General features: G+C 40.4%; 1 protein-coding gene across 1 annotated transcript in view; it reads left to right on the forward strand.

Annotated features, from left to right (window-relative positions):
- Nucleotides 1-17760, forward strand: part of KLHDC10 (kelch domain containing 10) — a 59041-nt gene extending 41281 nt beyond the window's left edge. Inside the window, exons 3-10 of the mRNA XM_028106360.2 lie at nt 1369-1590; nt 3436-3590; nt 6344-6492; nt 8291-8375; nt 9259-9325; nt 9904-9951; nt 11777-11916; nt 12556-17760. Coding sequence (XP_027962161.1) covers nt 1369-1590; nt 3436-3590; nt 6344-6492; nt 8291-8375; nt 9259-9325; nt 9904-9951; nt 11777-11916; nt 12556-12765 — 1076 coding nt within the window. The 3' untranslated portion in view covers nt 12766-17760. The remainder of the gene's footprint in view (nt 1-1368; nt 1591-3435; nt 3591-6343; nt 6493-8290; nt 8376-9258; nt 9326-9903; nt 9952-11776; nt 11917-12555) is intronic.
- Nucleotides 17761-17979: the final 219 nt, after the last annotated feature.

Genomic DNA, 17979 nt, shown 5'->3' on the forward strand with positions numbered 1-17979 from the left:
TTTATTGAGGAGAAAACTGTAAGGGCTGGACTCGGAGGCATTTCCACAAGTAGGCATTGAAGGGTAGGAGACCAGGCCAAAGGCTAAGGAAAGGAGTTGGCTTTATAAGCAGAGAGAGAAACTTAGGCAGGAGTGTGAGAGATCAGGCCAAAGTTATGTCGCGAAGGGCTCTAAATTGCGGGTTGAGGACTCTGTACTTGAACAGGAAGGAGCCATCAAAGATTCTCAGGACTGACAGGTCAGAGTTGAGGGATGCAGTGATTGATTCATGGTTTATTTGTTTTTTTAGTTCCTCTAGGTAGATGCAACTTCTTTTCTGTTCTTATTTGAAATTATACTGTAGGAAGTGGGATTTTGATTAAGAAAATATGTTAGGTTGGTAATAAGCATTTATATTTAGGTGTCCAGCATCATCCTAAATATGTTAATTAACATTATACTAGTATCTATTCCTAATGGAAGAAAGTAGATAACTCTTTAGGGTAACAGAGAACTATAGTAGCTTCTTATTCCACCCAGTATGGATTTAAGCGTCTTTGGTTCTGTACCTATGTAAGGGTTTCTGTAGACTGGTATAAAAAATTATAAGGATAATAGAAATAGTCCAAAATTTTAGGGTTTTTTACTCTAAAATAATCTTGAAGTAATTTTTAGGGAACTGGTTGTTGGAATTTAAACTTCAGAAAGCTTTCAAATATAAATTGTAGAAATAGCTTTTCTTAGTAAAGCTCTTAGTAGGATGAAAGATGCTCTTAGAGATAACTGTAAGGATATTTTTTAACTGCCATAATGTCTGGAGTGGTATTTAATTCTAAATTTTGCTATAATTCTTTGAAAGCCAGTTTTCTTTTTAAGTGTATAATTATATATTGTGGACAAATCATAGGTTTTATGTGTATGTATTTTTATTTATACATGACTCATTCACATTTGTGATTATATTTATGTAGTTTTCTAATATTTTCAGTTTAATTTAGTCGGCCTGTGTTTTTGTTCTCCTCTAAGGGAATAAGAAAATTTGTCCTGTTAGCTTTTGGCTTATTAAACCCCTCCTCCTTCTTTTCTTGAAAATTTCAAGTTGTCAGCCATTTTTTTGAGTTTATACTGCTATTTTACCTCCCTCAGAAAAAATTTTTTTACAGTTACCAAAATCTGAAAGTAGTCATATGAAATAGAAATGGAGACTAGCTCCTTAAAATCTTAAGTAGTGTGTGTGAATGTAAAAAAATAACCTAAGCAAATAAAAAGTAAATCCATGTTATAAATTTTCCCTGATTCCCTTTTAAAGCTAAAATGATTGTGACCGAATTTTGTTTGTGCTTTTAATCTGCTTGGCCATCTGTGGAAAACTGTCTTCTTCTCTCCTAGGCCACAGACCTCCACCAGCACGAAGTGGACATCGTTGTGTGGCAGATAATACCAACCTTTATGTGTTTGGAGGTTATAACCCAGATTATGATGAATCTGGAGGGCCAGATAACGAAGACTATCCTCTCTTCAGGGAGCTTTGGAGGTATCATTTTGCTACAGGAGTATGGCACCAGATGGGCACAGATGGCTACATGCCCCGGGAATTGGCATCTATGTCACGTGAGTGCAGGCAGTTCTGAACTTTTCACTTTATGAAATGTTTGTGAGGACAGGTCAGTGTCACGTGCTTCTTGTCAGTAATTTGTAATAATACTGTAATATGATTAAACCCTGTTAAGGGATAGACTTTTTACTGTGGTAATAATGTAGCACGGTGATTCAGAATCACTTGGGAGTTGGCTAGTCCTGAGTTTGAATCTAACTATGTACCATTTACTTGCTTGATGATTTTTAGGTTCAAGTTCCTTACCTGTGAAATGGGATTAGTAATATCTCAGCAGGTTCAGTATAAAGTATCATATATATACTAGGCTTAATGTAGTAGAGGATCAAGAGAGGGGGTTTATAATGACAGTAATCACTTTTGAACAAAGTACTTCACGCATAGTATCTGTTTACCCCACAGCATCTCTATGATGCACATACTAGAATTATTGCCATTGTACAAATGGGAAACTGAGACTATTAGAGAGGCCTTAAGGGAATAGCTAAGAGTGCAGGCTCTGGAGCCAGACTGCCTGGGATTAAATCCTAGCTTGGCAAGGTTCTTTTTGGGAAACCAGCAAGTATTTAAACCACTCTCCACTTCTGTTTCATCTTCTGTAAAAATAGAGAAGATAGTATTAGTTTTTACCTCCTAGCGTTGTTGTGAAGATTAATTTGGAGAGATTGGATAACTTTACTGAGGTCACATGAGAATTGAAACCTAGCTCTTGCTGGCTCCAGAACCCATGTTGACTCTCAGACTATATCAACTGAAGAATCGATTTTTATTTTTTTTAAAGATTTTATTTTTTATCTGAGAGAAAGAGAGAGAGAACCAGAGGGGGAGAAGGGCAGAGAGAGAAGCAAACTTTCCCCTGAGCAGGGATCCTGATGTGGGGCTTGATCCCAGGGCCCTGAGATCATGATCTGAGCCGAAGGCAGACGCTTAACCGACTGAGCCACCCAGGCGCCCCCCCCCCCGAATCAGTTTTTAAAAATGCCATTGAGGAGCACCTCGGTGGCTCAGTCATTAAGCATCTGCCTTCGGCTCAGGTCATGATCCCAGGGTCCTGGGATCGAGCCCCACATCGGGCTCCCTGCCCAGCGGGAAGCCTGCTTCTCCCTCTCCCTCTGCCCCTGCTTGTGTTCCCTGTCTCGCTGTGTCTCTCTCTGTCAAATAAATAAATAAAATCTTTTTAAAAATGCCACTGAAATAATATAGTAGCACGATTTGAGGAGTATTTGTCATTAGAGAAAGAATGTATGTGCGTGTGTGCATGCCTGTGCGTGCATGCGTGTGTGCGTGCACGTGCGTGCGCGGTAGGAACAGAAGAAATATAGAGAACACCAAAGTTACCAGTAGGATATTGGTGTTTCTTTTTATCTGGTAGAAGATCAAGGTGACAGAAACATCATTTAAAATGTAGAGATCATTCATTCCCCTGGCAAAAACAATGATCCTTTTATCCCTTCATCCAGAGTCCTGCTGGGTCTTTGCTGAGGCAAAGATGATACTTCATTTTCCTCTTTTTTACTACATACTTGAACTGTCTTCAGTGGCAGTGGTATACCATAGTTCCTGTCATTTAGTATTGTTAGACCACAGTATTTCATGAACTCCACAAATATGTGCTGAATACGTGTCACATACCTAACAATGAGCTGGCTATATGGTATAGTCCACATAGTGTGAATTAAACCTTTCTGCAGAACTTTGTAGTAGTTGGATGTCAGTGCTTTGAGTTATCTTCTGAGAGCATTAAAGCAGACACTCTTTTAGTTTCTCAGTTATTTTGGGTTTATGTGGGAACATACTGCAGGTAGCCAGTACATAATGGAAATGTGCGTCTCCTTCCCCAGTTGTGCTACATGGAAACAACCTCTTGGTATTTGGAGGTACAGGCATCCCGTTTGGTGAGAGCAACGGCAATGACGTCCACGTGTGTAACGTGAAGTATAAGAGATGGGCTTTACTCAGCTGTCGGGGGAAGAAACCCAGTCGTATATATGGACAGGTACCAATCTGTGGGCAATCATGGTGGATGTATTAGTGCTGATTTTTCTAGTTCTGGGGACAGTGTCAGAATATTTGTTACCACTTTTTTTTTTTTATCTTTTTTTTTAAAGATTATTTATTTATTTGAGAGAGAGAATGAGAGATAGCATGAGAGGGAAGAGAGTCAGAGGGAGAAGCAGACTCCCCGCCGAGCAGGGAGCCAGATGTGGGACTCGATCCTGGGACTCCAGGATCATGACCTGAGCTGAAGGCAGTTGCTTAACCAACTGAGCCACCCAGGCGCCCTGTTACCACTTTTTTAAACAGAGAATGAATTCACTGTTTAATATTTGATTTTTCAGTTCATATTTCAAAAAAGATTTTACTTATTGAGAGCAGAGAGAGAGCATGAGTCAGGGGGCAGGGCAGAGGCAGAAGGAGGAGCAGGCTCCCCGCTGAGTGGGGAGCCCGAAAAGGGGCTCGATCTCAGGATCCCATGACCTGAGCCAAAGGCAGATGCTTAACCAACTGAGCCACCCGAGTGCCCAGGGTTCTTTTTTTTTTTTTTTTAAGATTTATTTATTTAAAAGAGAGCACACACATGAGTGGGGGGAGGGCAGAGGGAGAGAGAGACTCCTCCAGCAGACTCCCCACTGAGTGTGGAGCCCCACACAGGGCTTGATCTCAAGACCCTGAGATCATGACCTGAGTCAAAACCAAGAGTCAGGCACTCAACTGACTGAGCCACCCAGGCGTCCTCTGATTTTTCAGTTTTTTTTTTTTTTTTTAAAGATTTTATTTATTTGTTTGACACAGAGAGAGAGCTAGCGAGAGCAGGAACACAAGCAGGGGGAGTGGGAGAGGGAGAAGCAGGCTTCCCGCGGAGCAGGGAGCCCGACGCGGGGCTCGATTCCAGAGCCCTGGGATCATGACCTGAGCCGAAGGCAGACACTTAACGACTGAGCCACCCAGGCACCCCTGATTTTTCAGTTCTGATGTGAAATCATAATTTGCAAATCTGGTTACTTATCTCCTTTCCTTTTTTTCTCCTTCTTTATTTCTAATCCAATTTGGGATCATGACCTAGATCTATACAGAAGTTTTTTTTTTTTTTTTTTTAAGATTTTATTTATTTATGAGAGAGAGAGAGGGCAAGCATGAGCAGGGGGAGGGGCAGAGGGAGAAGCAGACTCTCCACTGAGCAGGGAGCCTGATGCAGGGCTCGATCCCAGGACCCCGAGATCATGACCTGAGCTGAAGGCAGACGCTTAACCGACTGAGCCACCCGGGCGCCCCTATACAGAAGTATTTTTAAATGTCAGGACCCACCCCATCTCTACTCCCATTCCCAGTAGAGTTTGGGCTCAACATGTGGTCAGGGTGCTGTCATCTCTAAAATGATACGATTCTTTGGAGAGCTTACTGACCTAAGTAGTAGAGTAGATGATCTCTGCACTTGGAAGGGACTTTTATACAGACTAATCTGAGCTAAAACAGTTTAGTTTCTAGTTAGGTTCCAGTGCTTCAAACCTTAGGTTTGAAAAGTTATATCCAAAAAGATAGGGAGCAACCCACCAATGTCAGAGTAATGGGCTAAGGTTAAAACAACTTTAGCTTCTTTTTCAACTGGCCAGCATTATTACTGATAAATACCTCCTGAGGTGTGTGTAGAGGTACATACTGGATAACTCTGTGTTCCACCAGAGGAGGCATTAAAAAAAAAAAAACTCTGAGAAATGACCATAACAAAAGTGGAACTTATGCTGAAGGGAGTCTGGTGGAAAATGTGAAGTTTTTAGGACTGCCAACTTTAGACATGTTACTTAAGGGGTTCTGGTGGCTTATTTTCACATCTGCTTCTTCTTCCTGAGAGCATTTTTCTTCACACTGCTTAGAAAGAGAAGCAGCTTTGTATGGAAATGCTCATGTCCATGATGTATACATTCTTTGATTGGCTGGGACCCCTAAGCAATATCCAGGCTTCTTCCCTATTTAGGGAGAACTGCTTTCCAGTTGAGCAAAGCTTTACCTTTCTTTCTTTCTTTCAGATTTATTTATTTATTTTTTAGATTGAGAGAGAGAGTGCACGTGGTGGGGAAGGGGCAGAGGGAGAGGGAGAGAGAGTCTTAAGCAGACTCCATGCTGAGCGGCCCAATGCAGGGCTCAATCTAACAACCCTGAGATCACGACCTCAGCCAAAACCAAGAGTGGGACACTTAACTGACTGCACCACCCAGGCACCTCAAAGCTTTACCTTTCATTTTTTTTTCTTATTATTACTATGTTATGTTAGTCACCGTACATTACATCATTAATTTTTGATGTAGTGTTCCATGATTCATTGTTTGCATGTAACATTCTAAAGACAATCTCTGGGTTCTCTAAAATCTTTAATCTTTTATTTATTTATTTTTAAGTATATTTTTTAAAGATTTTATTTATTCATTTATTTGAGAGAGAGAGAAAGAGTGCACGTGGGGGGAGGAGCAGAGAGAGAGGGACAAGCAGACTCCCCACTGAGCGGGGAGCACAATGACGTGGAGCTTGATCCCACACCTATGACAGGAATGAGCCGAAATCAAGAGTCAGAAGCTCAACCAACTGAGCCACCCAGGTGCCCCTAAAATCTTTAATCTTTTAAAGGTCTGATATTTTAGAAGATTAAAACGTACAAGAGAATTTCATGAAGTCTGATTTTGGGGTATTTAATAAGTTTATATTCTTAATCAGGCATTAATGAGTCAGTGGTGTTCACCTTTCCTTGCTATCCAGGCCATGGCGATCATCAATGGCTCCCTTTATGTTTTTGGAGGGACAACTGGCTATATTTACAGCACAGACCTGCACAAATTAGATCTCAATACCAGAGAGTGGACACAACTGAAACCAAACAACCTATCCTGTGATCTGCCAGAAGAGAGGTGAGGTTCTAGGATCAAAGCATATTTATTCTTTCTTGCTAAGATTTGACTTTTTTCAGAATATTGGTAATACAGTTTGAAGAAAACTCTTACAGCCCGTTTAGAATAGCCAACTGGCTGGTAGATCCCAGTTCAGCATTGAAGAAAGGTCTTCTGGTTAAGGAATGATATTTCCCCCCTTAATTACAGATTTTTTCTCATGTTATTTCCTTTTATATCTCTTTTTTTCTGCATTAGGAAGATAGTAACACTTTGAAGAAGAAACCAATGGTAGCAAATGTAATGAAATATTATACTACAGACAAAACAATTACACTAGTTACTTTTTGATTTCCCTTCTTAACTTGCATATTGGGATTCTTTGGCTTGTTTGCGTGCACCTGTATGCCCAGAGTGCCTGTGGCACTCAGTTCCCATAGTGGTACTCAGTGAATATTGATCGGACGGGTGGGTGGATGGATGGGTGGATGGGAGGGAGGGAGGACATTCATTTGAAGTGCCCTGTTAAGCACGCAAACATCACGTGGAGCTCCCAGCGGCCTTCTGGGAGTAGTCCTAGGCCTTTCACTTTTCTTTCCTGCTAGGAGTTGCCTCTTAGAATTAAACTCTGTGAAATACTTACTTTTTCCCCCCTCCAGTTTAAAAGCAAAGATACTAAATACTTTTTTATTCACTTTGTTTAGATGAATCCAGTTATCTCTTTGTTTCCTTTAAACAAAATGGCATAGAGGTTAGCTAAGGAAGACTTAATCTTTATTGTAGTATGTCAGTAGGCTGATGATTGCAGAGCTACCATGTGAGGACTTGGGAGGTGGGCTGCTACTGGAATAATTTTGATGTAATGTATTTTATCAGCACCAGGGCCTTAAGGAAAGGAGGAACTAGATTAAGTTTTCAAAGCGTTTTCACATGGTTGCCTTCTTGAATCATTTTATGGACATATTATAAATTGTTTCAGCTTCTAGCTAGACTGCTTGGATAAAAGTTCTGGTAGGTGTTTCACACTATATTCACAGTTCTGTGTAGCAGAATTTTTCTGATATATTTGTGTCTATTAAGTAAGTATCTTTTTTTAAAAGATTTTATTTATTTATTTGCGAGAGAGCATGAGACGGGGAAGGGTCAGAGAGAGAAGCAGGCTCCCTGCCGAGCAGGGAGCCCAATGCGGGACTCGATCCCACGACTCCAGGATCATGACCTGAGCCGAAGGCAGTCACTTAACCAACTGAGTCACCCAGGCACTCCTAAATAAGTATCTTAATTTGAAAGCCCATAGTCTAGGGTTTCTGATAAAATGTAGACAGATTACTTTTTAAAAAACTCTGTAATATTGTCCCCCCTTATACAGAGTTATCACAAAAAGATTATAGAAAATCTAGAAAAGACAAATAAGCAAAATGAAGAAAATAAAAAAATAAAACCTAAATCTAGAGATAACCAGGGTTAACATTTTAGATGTATCTCTGTAGTCATTTTCTGTGCATATTTGTGTATCTATAAATTTTTCATGGGATTAGAGCCTATCTGCTCTTACATAACTTTTTTTTTTTCAGTTAATGACATGAAAAGAAGTTCTCAGTATATTAACTGTCCTCTCTGCCTACATTCTTATTGGTTGCACACTAATCCATTTTATGTATATTCTATAGTTCGTTTAACCAGTTCACTATTGTTAAACACTTAGGTTATCTCTAATAATTTATTACTATGAATACTTATCCAATAAAAAGCCTTGCGGCTACATCTTAGGTAGATCATTTTTCACTTCATTATAAGGAGATTTTATGTATGTTTTCAGGTACAGACATGAAATTGCACATGATGGGCAGAGGATTTACATCTTGGGAGGTGGTACTTCCTGGACAGCTTATTCCTTAAACAAGGTATATTTAAAAATAATAATAAGGAGAGAGAAAAGGATAGAGAGAGGCATGTTTCATACTAAGTAAGATAATTCTGTTACTATAGATACTTGAAGTTTTGAACAGGTTCTTCATTAACACCTGTTTTGTGTTACATGCTTTTTATATGGCCAAACTCTGTGCCCCTGATACACTTTCCAGTTGACCATTATATTGATCACACATTGAAAATACATGAAAATTATCCCCGGCATAAGCTGGATGAGGAAAGTGACTAGAAGGAAGCTATAGTAGCTCGAATGGAGAAACTGATGAGAACTGGAACCGTGATGCTAGGGATGTCACATCTCTGTCATCGTCAGTGCTGTATATCTAAAAAGAACAATCATGTTTAGGGCTATGCATCTTTAGGAAGCTGTGCTCCGAAGGGTTTTTATTCATCCATTCCTGTGTCATTGCTAAATCCACATCTCCTGGGAGAAATCTCGATTAGGCTACAGAGCTCCTGGGCTGCTTTGGAACCTTAATGGTCTTTTTCAAGTTTTGTCAAACCTGTGTTCTCATATTTTCTTATCAACACTTACTTTTTTCTGGTATAAAAATGATAAATGTTCATTGTTAAAAATGTGGCAGTTGCAGAATTCCAAGTTTTTTCTTTTTTTTCCTGTGATTTAAAAAAAATTGGAATCCTCTATCTGTTTAACTTTCAACTGCTTCATTTAATGTTTTGCCTTCTAATTTTAGAATTAGGGAAGATTGGAGAAAGGCAAAAGAAACGAAGAAAAAAAAAGATTCTTTAACTAAGAATACATGTTTGTATAGGCCGTTGTTAAAAAAATCCAGTTTTCAGGCTAGCTAAAATTATTTACATGTGTGTATCTTCTTTTTTTTTTCTCTCCCCAAGATCCATGCATACAACCTTGAAACAAACGCATGGGAGGAAATTGCCACAAAACCCCATGAAAAAATAGGTAAATTTAAAGTACCGATTCATTTATCTTTAATAAATATATTTTAATTTTTACTTGTTTTGGAGGGGAAAAAGTACTTTTATTGAGTTATATGACAAGTGAAATATCTGTTGTGCTGGTGTTATAAATTATTTTTATTCCTTAGTCCAATTATTATTCTTCCTCTGTAATTGTGCGGAGACTTTTAATGGGGTTTGTTGAGTTCTGTGGAAGCAGGGAAATGTGGCATCAAACAGAGCCACATAGCCAGGTGGGTTAGGAAGCAGACACTTGAATCAAGATCCACCTGTCTTTTTGTGGGTAAAAGGGCTTGGGAAAGCTGCTAGTAACCCCTGACCCTACCACCCCGTTTTGTTCCCCTGGCACCTGAACATTGTACAGTTACAGTGAGACTCAGATGGCTTTATTTTAGTGTGAAATAAGGAAGGATTGGAAGGACTAGTCAATGTTTGCTTAATGCAATAATGGGATTGTTTTAAGTGAGTTATTCATAGTATGTCTCTCTCCGTGGCACATCAGTGTTAGTCTTAATCTTTCTGTAAATAATGGAATTTCTGTGTTTATTATGTATTGGGCAGGTTTCCCTGCAGCCCGAAGATGTCACAGTTGTGTCCAAATAAAAAATGGTAAGGTTTTTAAAGAACATTCTAGTTCCATTTTTGTAATTGTATATGCTGAGAATGTCTTTATATATATATAAAGGGCATAATTTTGAGAAGAGTCTGTTTCTTGTAGTTTAAACTTAAAGGGAAATCCATAAAGTTATGCTTCTTTTAGTGGTTTTCATCAAGTATACGGGTGTGGTGTTTGGGTTCCCTCAGTTACCAGAGAGCTCAGAGTTTGGTGATAAATAAGCTTTTATTATACTCTGGTTTCTCTTCAGATCGTATTATATAGCCTGATCATTCAACACCCCACCCCAACAGATATCTGTGGTTATGGTGGGTAATACTGATAATCTTGACATATAATCAAGACCTCGGTGGACATAGTTTTAAAATTACAATAACTCCTTCGGAGTGATATTTCATAAAGTTTATTCTGTGCTCTGTCTGATGCCAAATAGGACTCTTTGGTCATTCTTTGGCTATATTACAACAGAGGCATTGTATGGCTTCCAAAAGCAGCTGTGGCTACTTCATCCGAGTGTGATAAATGACTCTTCTTTGGACAGCCCTCCTGTTTTTTAATTTACCGCTTATTTATAGTTTGGTATACCACCTTCCATTTTTCCTGGGAGGATAGGTGTGTATAAATGAGTTTCATAGCCCATATCCTTTCAGCAGTTTAGTTGGGATTTAACTAGGATTATGCTGCCATCTCCAGTACAGAAGTGCTTTTTATTACGCTTCTGCTTTCTGGATAAGATGTATAGATAGTGGGATTATTCAGCTTTGCCTCTCAAAGAAGCAAAGCTGTACTTTGCTTTGGAGCTGAACTTTTCTTGAATCTTAGCCAAAAACGTTTCCAGTGTATTTTATAGTTTAATTAAGTATTGGCTTAAGCTTGATCTAGACCTGAATGAAGACATCTACTCATTTGATTCATTGAGGCCAGGCACCGTACCAGTGGAATTCAGCCTTAGTCTGGGGCATTTCATTTGAATGTTACAAGTTGACCAGTTACCACTATCTAACTTTACAAAAACAAAACAACAACCATGATGAAAACTGATTTTGGGGAAGGTTGAAAGAACTTAAAGAACTGTATAGATCAAATGGGGCTTCACACTGTCCTCTTTTGGCTGAAGAAAGCTTGGAAGAACCACTTTTGTGCCCCCCAAGCTGAACATTGCAGTGAATGTTTCTCCTCAGGTTACATGTCTACATAGAGGACATTTGTCTGTATGGGCAGACAAATATCCATCCTTTCTAGAACATTATTTGAAAGAAGAATTTGCAAACTGGTGGCCTGCAGTTATGTTTTGTTTGGCTCGTATATGTATTAAAAATTTTTGGATTAGCGGATAACACTTAAAAATCAAAATGTCTCCCTTAGGAAAAAAAAAATCCAGATTTCCAGCTCCTCTGGAAAAATCAGAAGATCTGGCAATTGTGGACCTTAAGTTCTACATATTATCGATCAGCGGGAGCTGCATCACCATCTCCTCCTTTAGAGCATGTGCACTCCTGTTTGTTTATTTTCCCTGGACCTTCTTGTTCATTCACTTCCTGTGCCTGGCACCTGTAGGTATTTGAGTTTGAGGACCCAGACATGAAGCCTCCTTAGAGACTTGCATCCCAAGTCCTAGCAAAGATCCCAAAATAGTGTCTGTACTTTATTGAGGGACAAGACAGCAGCAGGAGAGGACTACCCAGCTACAGTTGTCTGTGGTAGGGGGAGATCCGCAGAACCAGTCCCATGTCAGCTAGCCAGGTGACCTACTACAAAACATGCTATAGCCATGGCTCTTTTCTTTTGTGTGATCTCAGGTCTCTCTTTTCTCAATAGATGTGTTTATTTGTGGGGGCTATAACGGAGAAGTGATCCTGGGAGATATCTGGAAGTTGAACCTGCAGACTTTTCAGTGGGTGAAGCTCCCAGCTACCATGCCCGAGCCAGTTTATTTTCACTGTGCAGCTGTTACACCGGTAAGTTTTTGTTTTCATATCTTCCTTACATAGGTGCAGGTGATAAGGAAATACTTTTAGCAATATTAGCAAGAGAAAAAGATTCTGAAATTACCAACCTTGGATTAAGAATGTGTTTCTAAAACTTTCTTCAAAACAAAGCTAGCCCTTCCTCTGAGAAAAGGGGAGAGAAACCATCATACACAGTTTAAAAGAGCAGCATAATTGTAAAAGGAAGCCTGCGCGTGGCCATTCAGGCCCTGTCAGGGATAGAGAAGGTGTGTTCTGGGAGGGCAGAATAGCTCTAGCCCCACGATGCCTTGTGGTTAAAGATCCCACTAGTTTCTCGAAGGCAAGGGCCTTTATTTTCATCTTTGTATTCCCAGTATTTGGCACTGTGAATACTTAATATAATGTTAGTTTAATGTTTGTTGAAGTTAAAAAAAAAAAAAAAACAAAGCTACAGTTTTCTCCTAGTAACTCATTCATTATTTAAACCCTTCTTGATCTCTGCACTGTGTTGGGATCGGTGAGAAATTCTTTTTTGCTTCACCTCATCTCAATTTGGCCTATTGTACATTTTTTTGCTGACTCTTCAGCCTAAGTATCTGTTTCTTTCCCATTTGAATTTATCCTCTTTTGACTGCCATTTGTTCATAGGCTGGTTGCATGTACATTCATGGAGGAGTGGTGAACATCCATGAAAACAAACGGACTGGGTCATTGTTTAAGATCTGGCTGGTGGTACCTAGCCTGCTGGAACTGGCATGGGAGAAGCTGCTTGCGGCCTTCCCTAACCTAGCAAACCTCTCCCGAACACAGCTTCTGCACCTTGGACTCACACAGGGACTCATCGAGCGCTTGAAATGAGGATTTCTGGACTGTTCATTGATACTGGAAATGTTAATTTAAAGAGACTCCTTTATTTATGGGCAGTGTAGAATATACTACAAAGAGGATTGGTTACCCTGATCAAGGCCTTATTCAGAAAATACATCAGATGCCTTTCTGTAAATTGGTTTTAAGTTTATGGAAATCTCACTTTCCCTTGTGCTTCTTTCTTTGCTTCTCTCCCTCCTGCCCCAACACACACACACACACACACACACACACACACACACACACACTCTCTCTCTCTCTCACATACTCCCTCCTCCTTGATGGAGTTGAGGGAAAGTCTGAAGGTACCTTAATAATGTTGTGAATCAAGATAAGATAATTTTTTAAAGGAACTCTGAAACTATGACCATGTCAGCCAATGCTCTACAAATTAAAGCAGCATCATTGACAAAAAAATAAATAAAAATAAAATAAAAATTTTAAACATTTAAATCCAGCAACAACAATAAGAAGTTTCAGGATAGAACAAGAAGGCTAACCTTGAGAATCGTGCAGGTTATATGCAAATCTAGATGTTTAACTAGCTGTTTTCCAAGATGCTTCTAATTGAGTAGCTGAATCTGGTGGCAGCACTGGTTGACATCTTGCTGCATAGATACCCAAACCCATCCTTTGACTTTGGAGGCAAGTCAAGCAGCTCAGCAACTCTTGATCAGTGATTTCTTTTCTCATCCTTATGGTGCCAGCAATGGTTAGATTTGGCTTGTCACAAGGCTTATGTGTGTGTTGTAGTCGTGCTATTTATTGTTGCTCTTAGAAATGATGGCACCAAGAACGTTTCAAACCAAGGAATTTATGGTGGTCAGAGTTCTTCGTTCTGGGCAGTTTCGAAATTCTCCTGTGCTTATTCCTGTTTTCAAGTATCTCTTTGACTTCTTCATGGGGGGACTTGTAGACCCTAAATATGTGGCATAAATGCCATGGGACATAAAGTAAGCTTGTGAGAGGCCAGAGAAGAGCAGGGCAGGGAGGGCCTCGGCACCAGGCTGTGAGCCCCAATGGTCATATTGGCCACTTCCTCTTCACAACTTGTTTCTTTTCTGACACTGGGCCACACACCTGCCATTCTTTCAGGCAACGGGTTTTATCTCTGGAAAGCCAACTGGCCCTTGATTTTTCCCTTAGCTTATTGTCTCCCTTTGTTGTCTGCTTTCAATGTGCATGGTGCTGTGAGTAATTGTCTAGTTGTTGGATAGAAGGTCTTGGGGGGGAAGGCCACAGGTCATCCTTCCTGATGAACGAAGTATCATTTTAAAAACTAGCATGAGGAAGGAATGAAACTGAGGATGGTTAGTTTTTTGGTGTGAAGTTTTAGTTCTGTTTTGTTTGTTTGTTTTGTATTTTAACTCTAAGAAAGGAGTGACCTGAATTTTCACTTCTTTGCCATCAGGCTGCTAGATAGTTGAGCAAGTCACTGAGATGTGAGCATTTGGAAGTCCTCAGGTGTACGCAAGGTGCTGCAGGCATACAAGAAGGCACAGTGCTGATCATCCCGTTGGTCACCTCACAACAGGAGACTCAGATGGGAGATTTGGGACACATTTTTTCCTTTAAGTGCCTCTTTTCCGCTTAGCTTTTAAAGGTACTCTTCTTTTTTCCTTCACCCCAGAAGGAATCGCTTTAGCTCATGTGTGGATTTAAAATCACCTTTGAGTTGTGGCTAAAAAGTTACCATCCATTGTTGAGTTCTGGGCAAGAGAAAACTGTGGTCTCTAGACTTGGAGTCTTAACTTCCATGCCTTATTAGAACATCCCATCCATGTTGGGTTGAGTTCATGGTGCCCATAGTCTGCAAGGTCTTAGAATAGCACTCACCTGTGAGTTTGGGTCCTTTTGGGGGACTGAGGGGTATGGGGCAGAGGCAGGAAAAGGAGCAACTCCTCTAGAAGTCCTACCCCTATCTTGCCATGACCCAGTCTATTTGACATTCAGCCTCTTACCACCCACTGCTAAGCTTACTCCAGTGAGGAGCTCTCTCCAGAGCAAGTCAGTTGAGCAACCCCATGAGTTCAAGACAAAGCTTTGCTGCATGACTCCAGCCTGGTCTCTGGATATTTGGTGGAATATATCCAGTTAAATAGGCTGTGCTGTCTAGGGTGATTAAAGGATTTTTGTCATGGATTTATATAGGGACCAAATCCTGAATGCTCAGCCTCTGTGCTTATCTCTCCATGCTCCTTGGGAAATAAGCAGGTCTCTAGCTTTGCTACACTGGAGAGCTAGAAAGAGAGTCCAGTTCAATCCACACTTGGTAGCAAAAAGGGATTTAAACCTTCTGAGGGCAGTCTTTGAGGTAGACGTTGGAGGCCTGACATCCAAGACCTTGTGTGTGACGTTTTTATAAAAAATACATATCCTTGGTCTAAAGTGTCTTCTTTTAATATAACACTAGTGAAAAGGATGTAGTGTGACCAGCTCTGAGTGCTATAGAACCACACATATGCACACATTCTGGGTGCCAAATGAGACTGTGTGTATGATGACTTAAATGTAGATAACTAGAATTTTATATAGGGGGTCCCCAGACATTTAGTGTACCTATAACCAGCGCCCTAAATTCCTGACACTGTTACTTGGTTTAGGAAAGTTTATGCCTGTTGCGTCTCTGCCGCTTTGAGGCACTCCCTGCCATCTGCCTGCAGTCCTGTAAATTGAAGTGCAATATATAGAAACACATATGAATATATACAGATTATATATAGGGTGTAACTATAAAGCAGGTAGACTACTTTTTTTTTTTTTTAATCTGCCTTGGGGAAGCCAGCTCATTCTTTAGAGTCAACTTATACCAAGAATTTGAGATGTGATCAGCTAGCATAAACCAACTCTTGGTCAGTCTGGATCTTCAAGTCTGTGTTTTCTTACTCCAGTTCTTAAAGACTTTTTATTCCTTGGGTCTGTTAGAGTTGAGACTCCTCCCCAGTCATCTCTGTACTATCTCACGTGCGCATATCTTCCTACATTTCTTTGCCCACAAAAAAAGGAAGTCTACCTGTAAGGAATTTCCTAAATGGAGAATTAAAATCTAATATTTAATACTATCAGTTCTCCCATGTACATACTAATTTATCTGTGAACATAATACTTTATTAAATGAAGACAATGATGCTTTCTTCATTTAATAAAATATTTTCCACATTCTGGAAAATCTATAAACCAATATAGAATAGTTGGAAATTTTAACTGTTCTTCAGGGGCCAAACTGAAATCCTTTCCACTGGCAGAATTTTTTTTCAGGGCCCTAGTGACTTGGTGTAAAAATTTGCTCTAAATTATTCATTTCCATTACATAGCTAGATTTAAACATATAATAATAAACATTAACGTTTCTAAGCAAAAGGTTTATTAACAGTGACCTTTGGTTACCCAGAGTAGCAAGGGTAAAGCACAGATAATTAAAATTCATAATTAATCAGTGTTTCAACTTTTCTATGAAACAATTGATTCATTTATATTCTTCCTCCCTAGCCCTTTCCCACAGGCACCTCCTTTTCAGTGGAGTGGGGCTAATAAGTAGTTAGAAATGAAAAGAAGAATCACAGAGGGCTAGAAACCAGCAAGCATATAAGCAGCCCTATTAGTTGTAATTGTCAATTTGATGACAGCTGTTGAATGCTGAAATTAGGACCCATGGGTGGTAATCCTGAGTTGAGATGTTAACTCTTCACGCCTCTGCTTTGGCGTAGTGTTCCTGCCCTGAGTTCTAGGCTGTCTCTCTTCTAACCACCAAAGAGCTCTCAGCACCTATGGGAAGAAGCAGCTACTGTGTGTGAAGCAGAGGAAATCCCACCATTTGAACACATTTCTTTGGCTCTTGACAAATACTTGCTTTTCCTCTGTTCTTGCAGGAGCCTTATTTTTCCTTTGGAAATACCTTTTCCAGCCATATAGCTTGGCACGTAGGAAAGGCTGAATTCTCCTCTAAGTCTGTGTTGGTCTTCATTCTGTAAAAGTGGTTTGTTTTTATGTGGTCTTACAGATGTTTAGAAAGTGGCACTGTTACTAAGTTGTCTAGCTGCCAGCACTCTGATATAGCACAAAAAGCCATTTTCCTTCTCTTCATTGTTCTGCCATTGAGCTCCAGGACGGATGAGGGTTTATGGTCCCGTGATCATGAGCTCCCCAGACTGGTCCCTGTTAGCTTCAAGTGCTTTGATTCCCCAGATTCCTCCGGACCCCCGGAGCGTTGGCAGAGCCTGAGGCAGGCTCTGCAGGGCTCTGTTCCCTCCGTGTGTGTTGCGCAGATCGTGCCGGTGTCGGCGTTTCCCTTCTGAGGTCACTGGATTTGCTGGAAAGTGACCTCTTCTCTTACTTGGTGTTACAAAAAGAAGTTCTGAGGTGTGTTTCAAAAGTGGTACCATCTTTTTAGTCTAATTTTCATGATTTTGTTTTATTTTTTTTACTTGATAGTTTTTTTAAAGGCCCTGCTTAGTCAGTGTCCAGGGTGAGTCAAAGGCAGTTTCACCAAGGTGCAGTAATTCCTGTTTTACTAGTTGCACATTTAGAATACAAAGGAGGCATCAGAAACACACTAATTTTCTCCAAAGCCACCTCCTTGTACACAGAGTCTGAGCAGGGACAGAGCCAGGCATCTCCCTGTAACGGCACCTGCTGATGAGGATTTGACTGGAAGAAGCAGGCAAGAAAGGGAAATCCCTCATGTAGTCTCTGAGGGCAGGCCTGGGCTTGGCTCTTCGTACAGGGTATGCTTAGGCCACACACGATGCTTGCCTTACTTTCAAGCTATTTGCCACAGTCCTGTTCAATAGTGTGGAAGTCCTTTTGCAGTCTGGTGTGCATGCCATATGATCAGGACAGCTTCTCCACCTTACCTGGTTTCCTACAGGCAAGTAGGAAAAATAGTGAATTTACCCTAAAATGTCCAATCTGTATTTATGTACCTTGTCAGTGTTTTGCTGTTGGTTTTCTAAAAACAATCTGATCAATAAATCTTCTCCAAATCTATTTGGTGCAAGGCTACCTTGATTGTCTGATGATAATTTGTGTGTGTGTATGAGCTCACCTCTGTGACGGAAGCATCGGCCCGCCCACCTCCACCGCCCCTCTCCCAACCCACCAGGGTCCACTTTTCTCTATAATGTCTGTGAGTCACCTGCCTTCCACCATGGCGTGCTGTGGCTCCTTCCCTCTGCTTACCATCTGGAACTCTTGGACACGTAACAG

This window comes from Eumetopias jubatus, unplaced genomic scaffold (genome assembly GCF_037043125.1).
Source record: "Eumetopias jubatus isolate StellerSeaLion01/CBP00866 unplaced genomic scaffold, mEumJub1_p1.0 scaffold_14, whole genome shotgun sequence".
Taxonomy (NCBI): domain Eukaryota; kingdom Metazoa; phylum Chordata; class Mammalia; order Carnivora; family Otariidae; genus Eumetopias; species Eumetopias jubatus.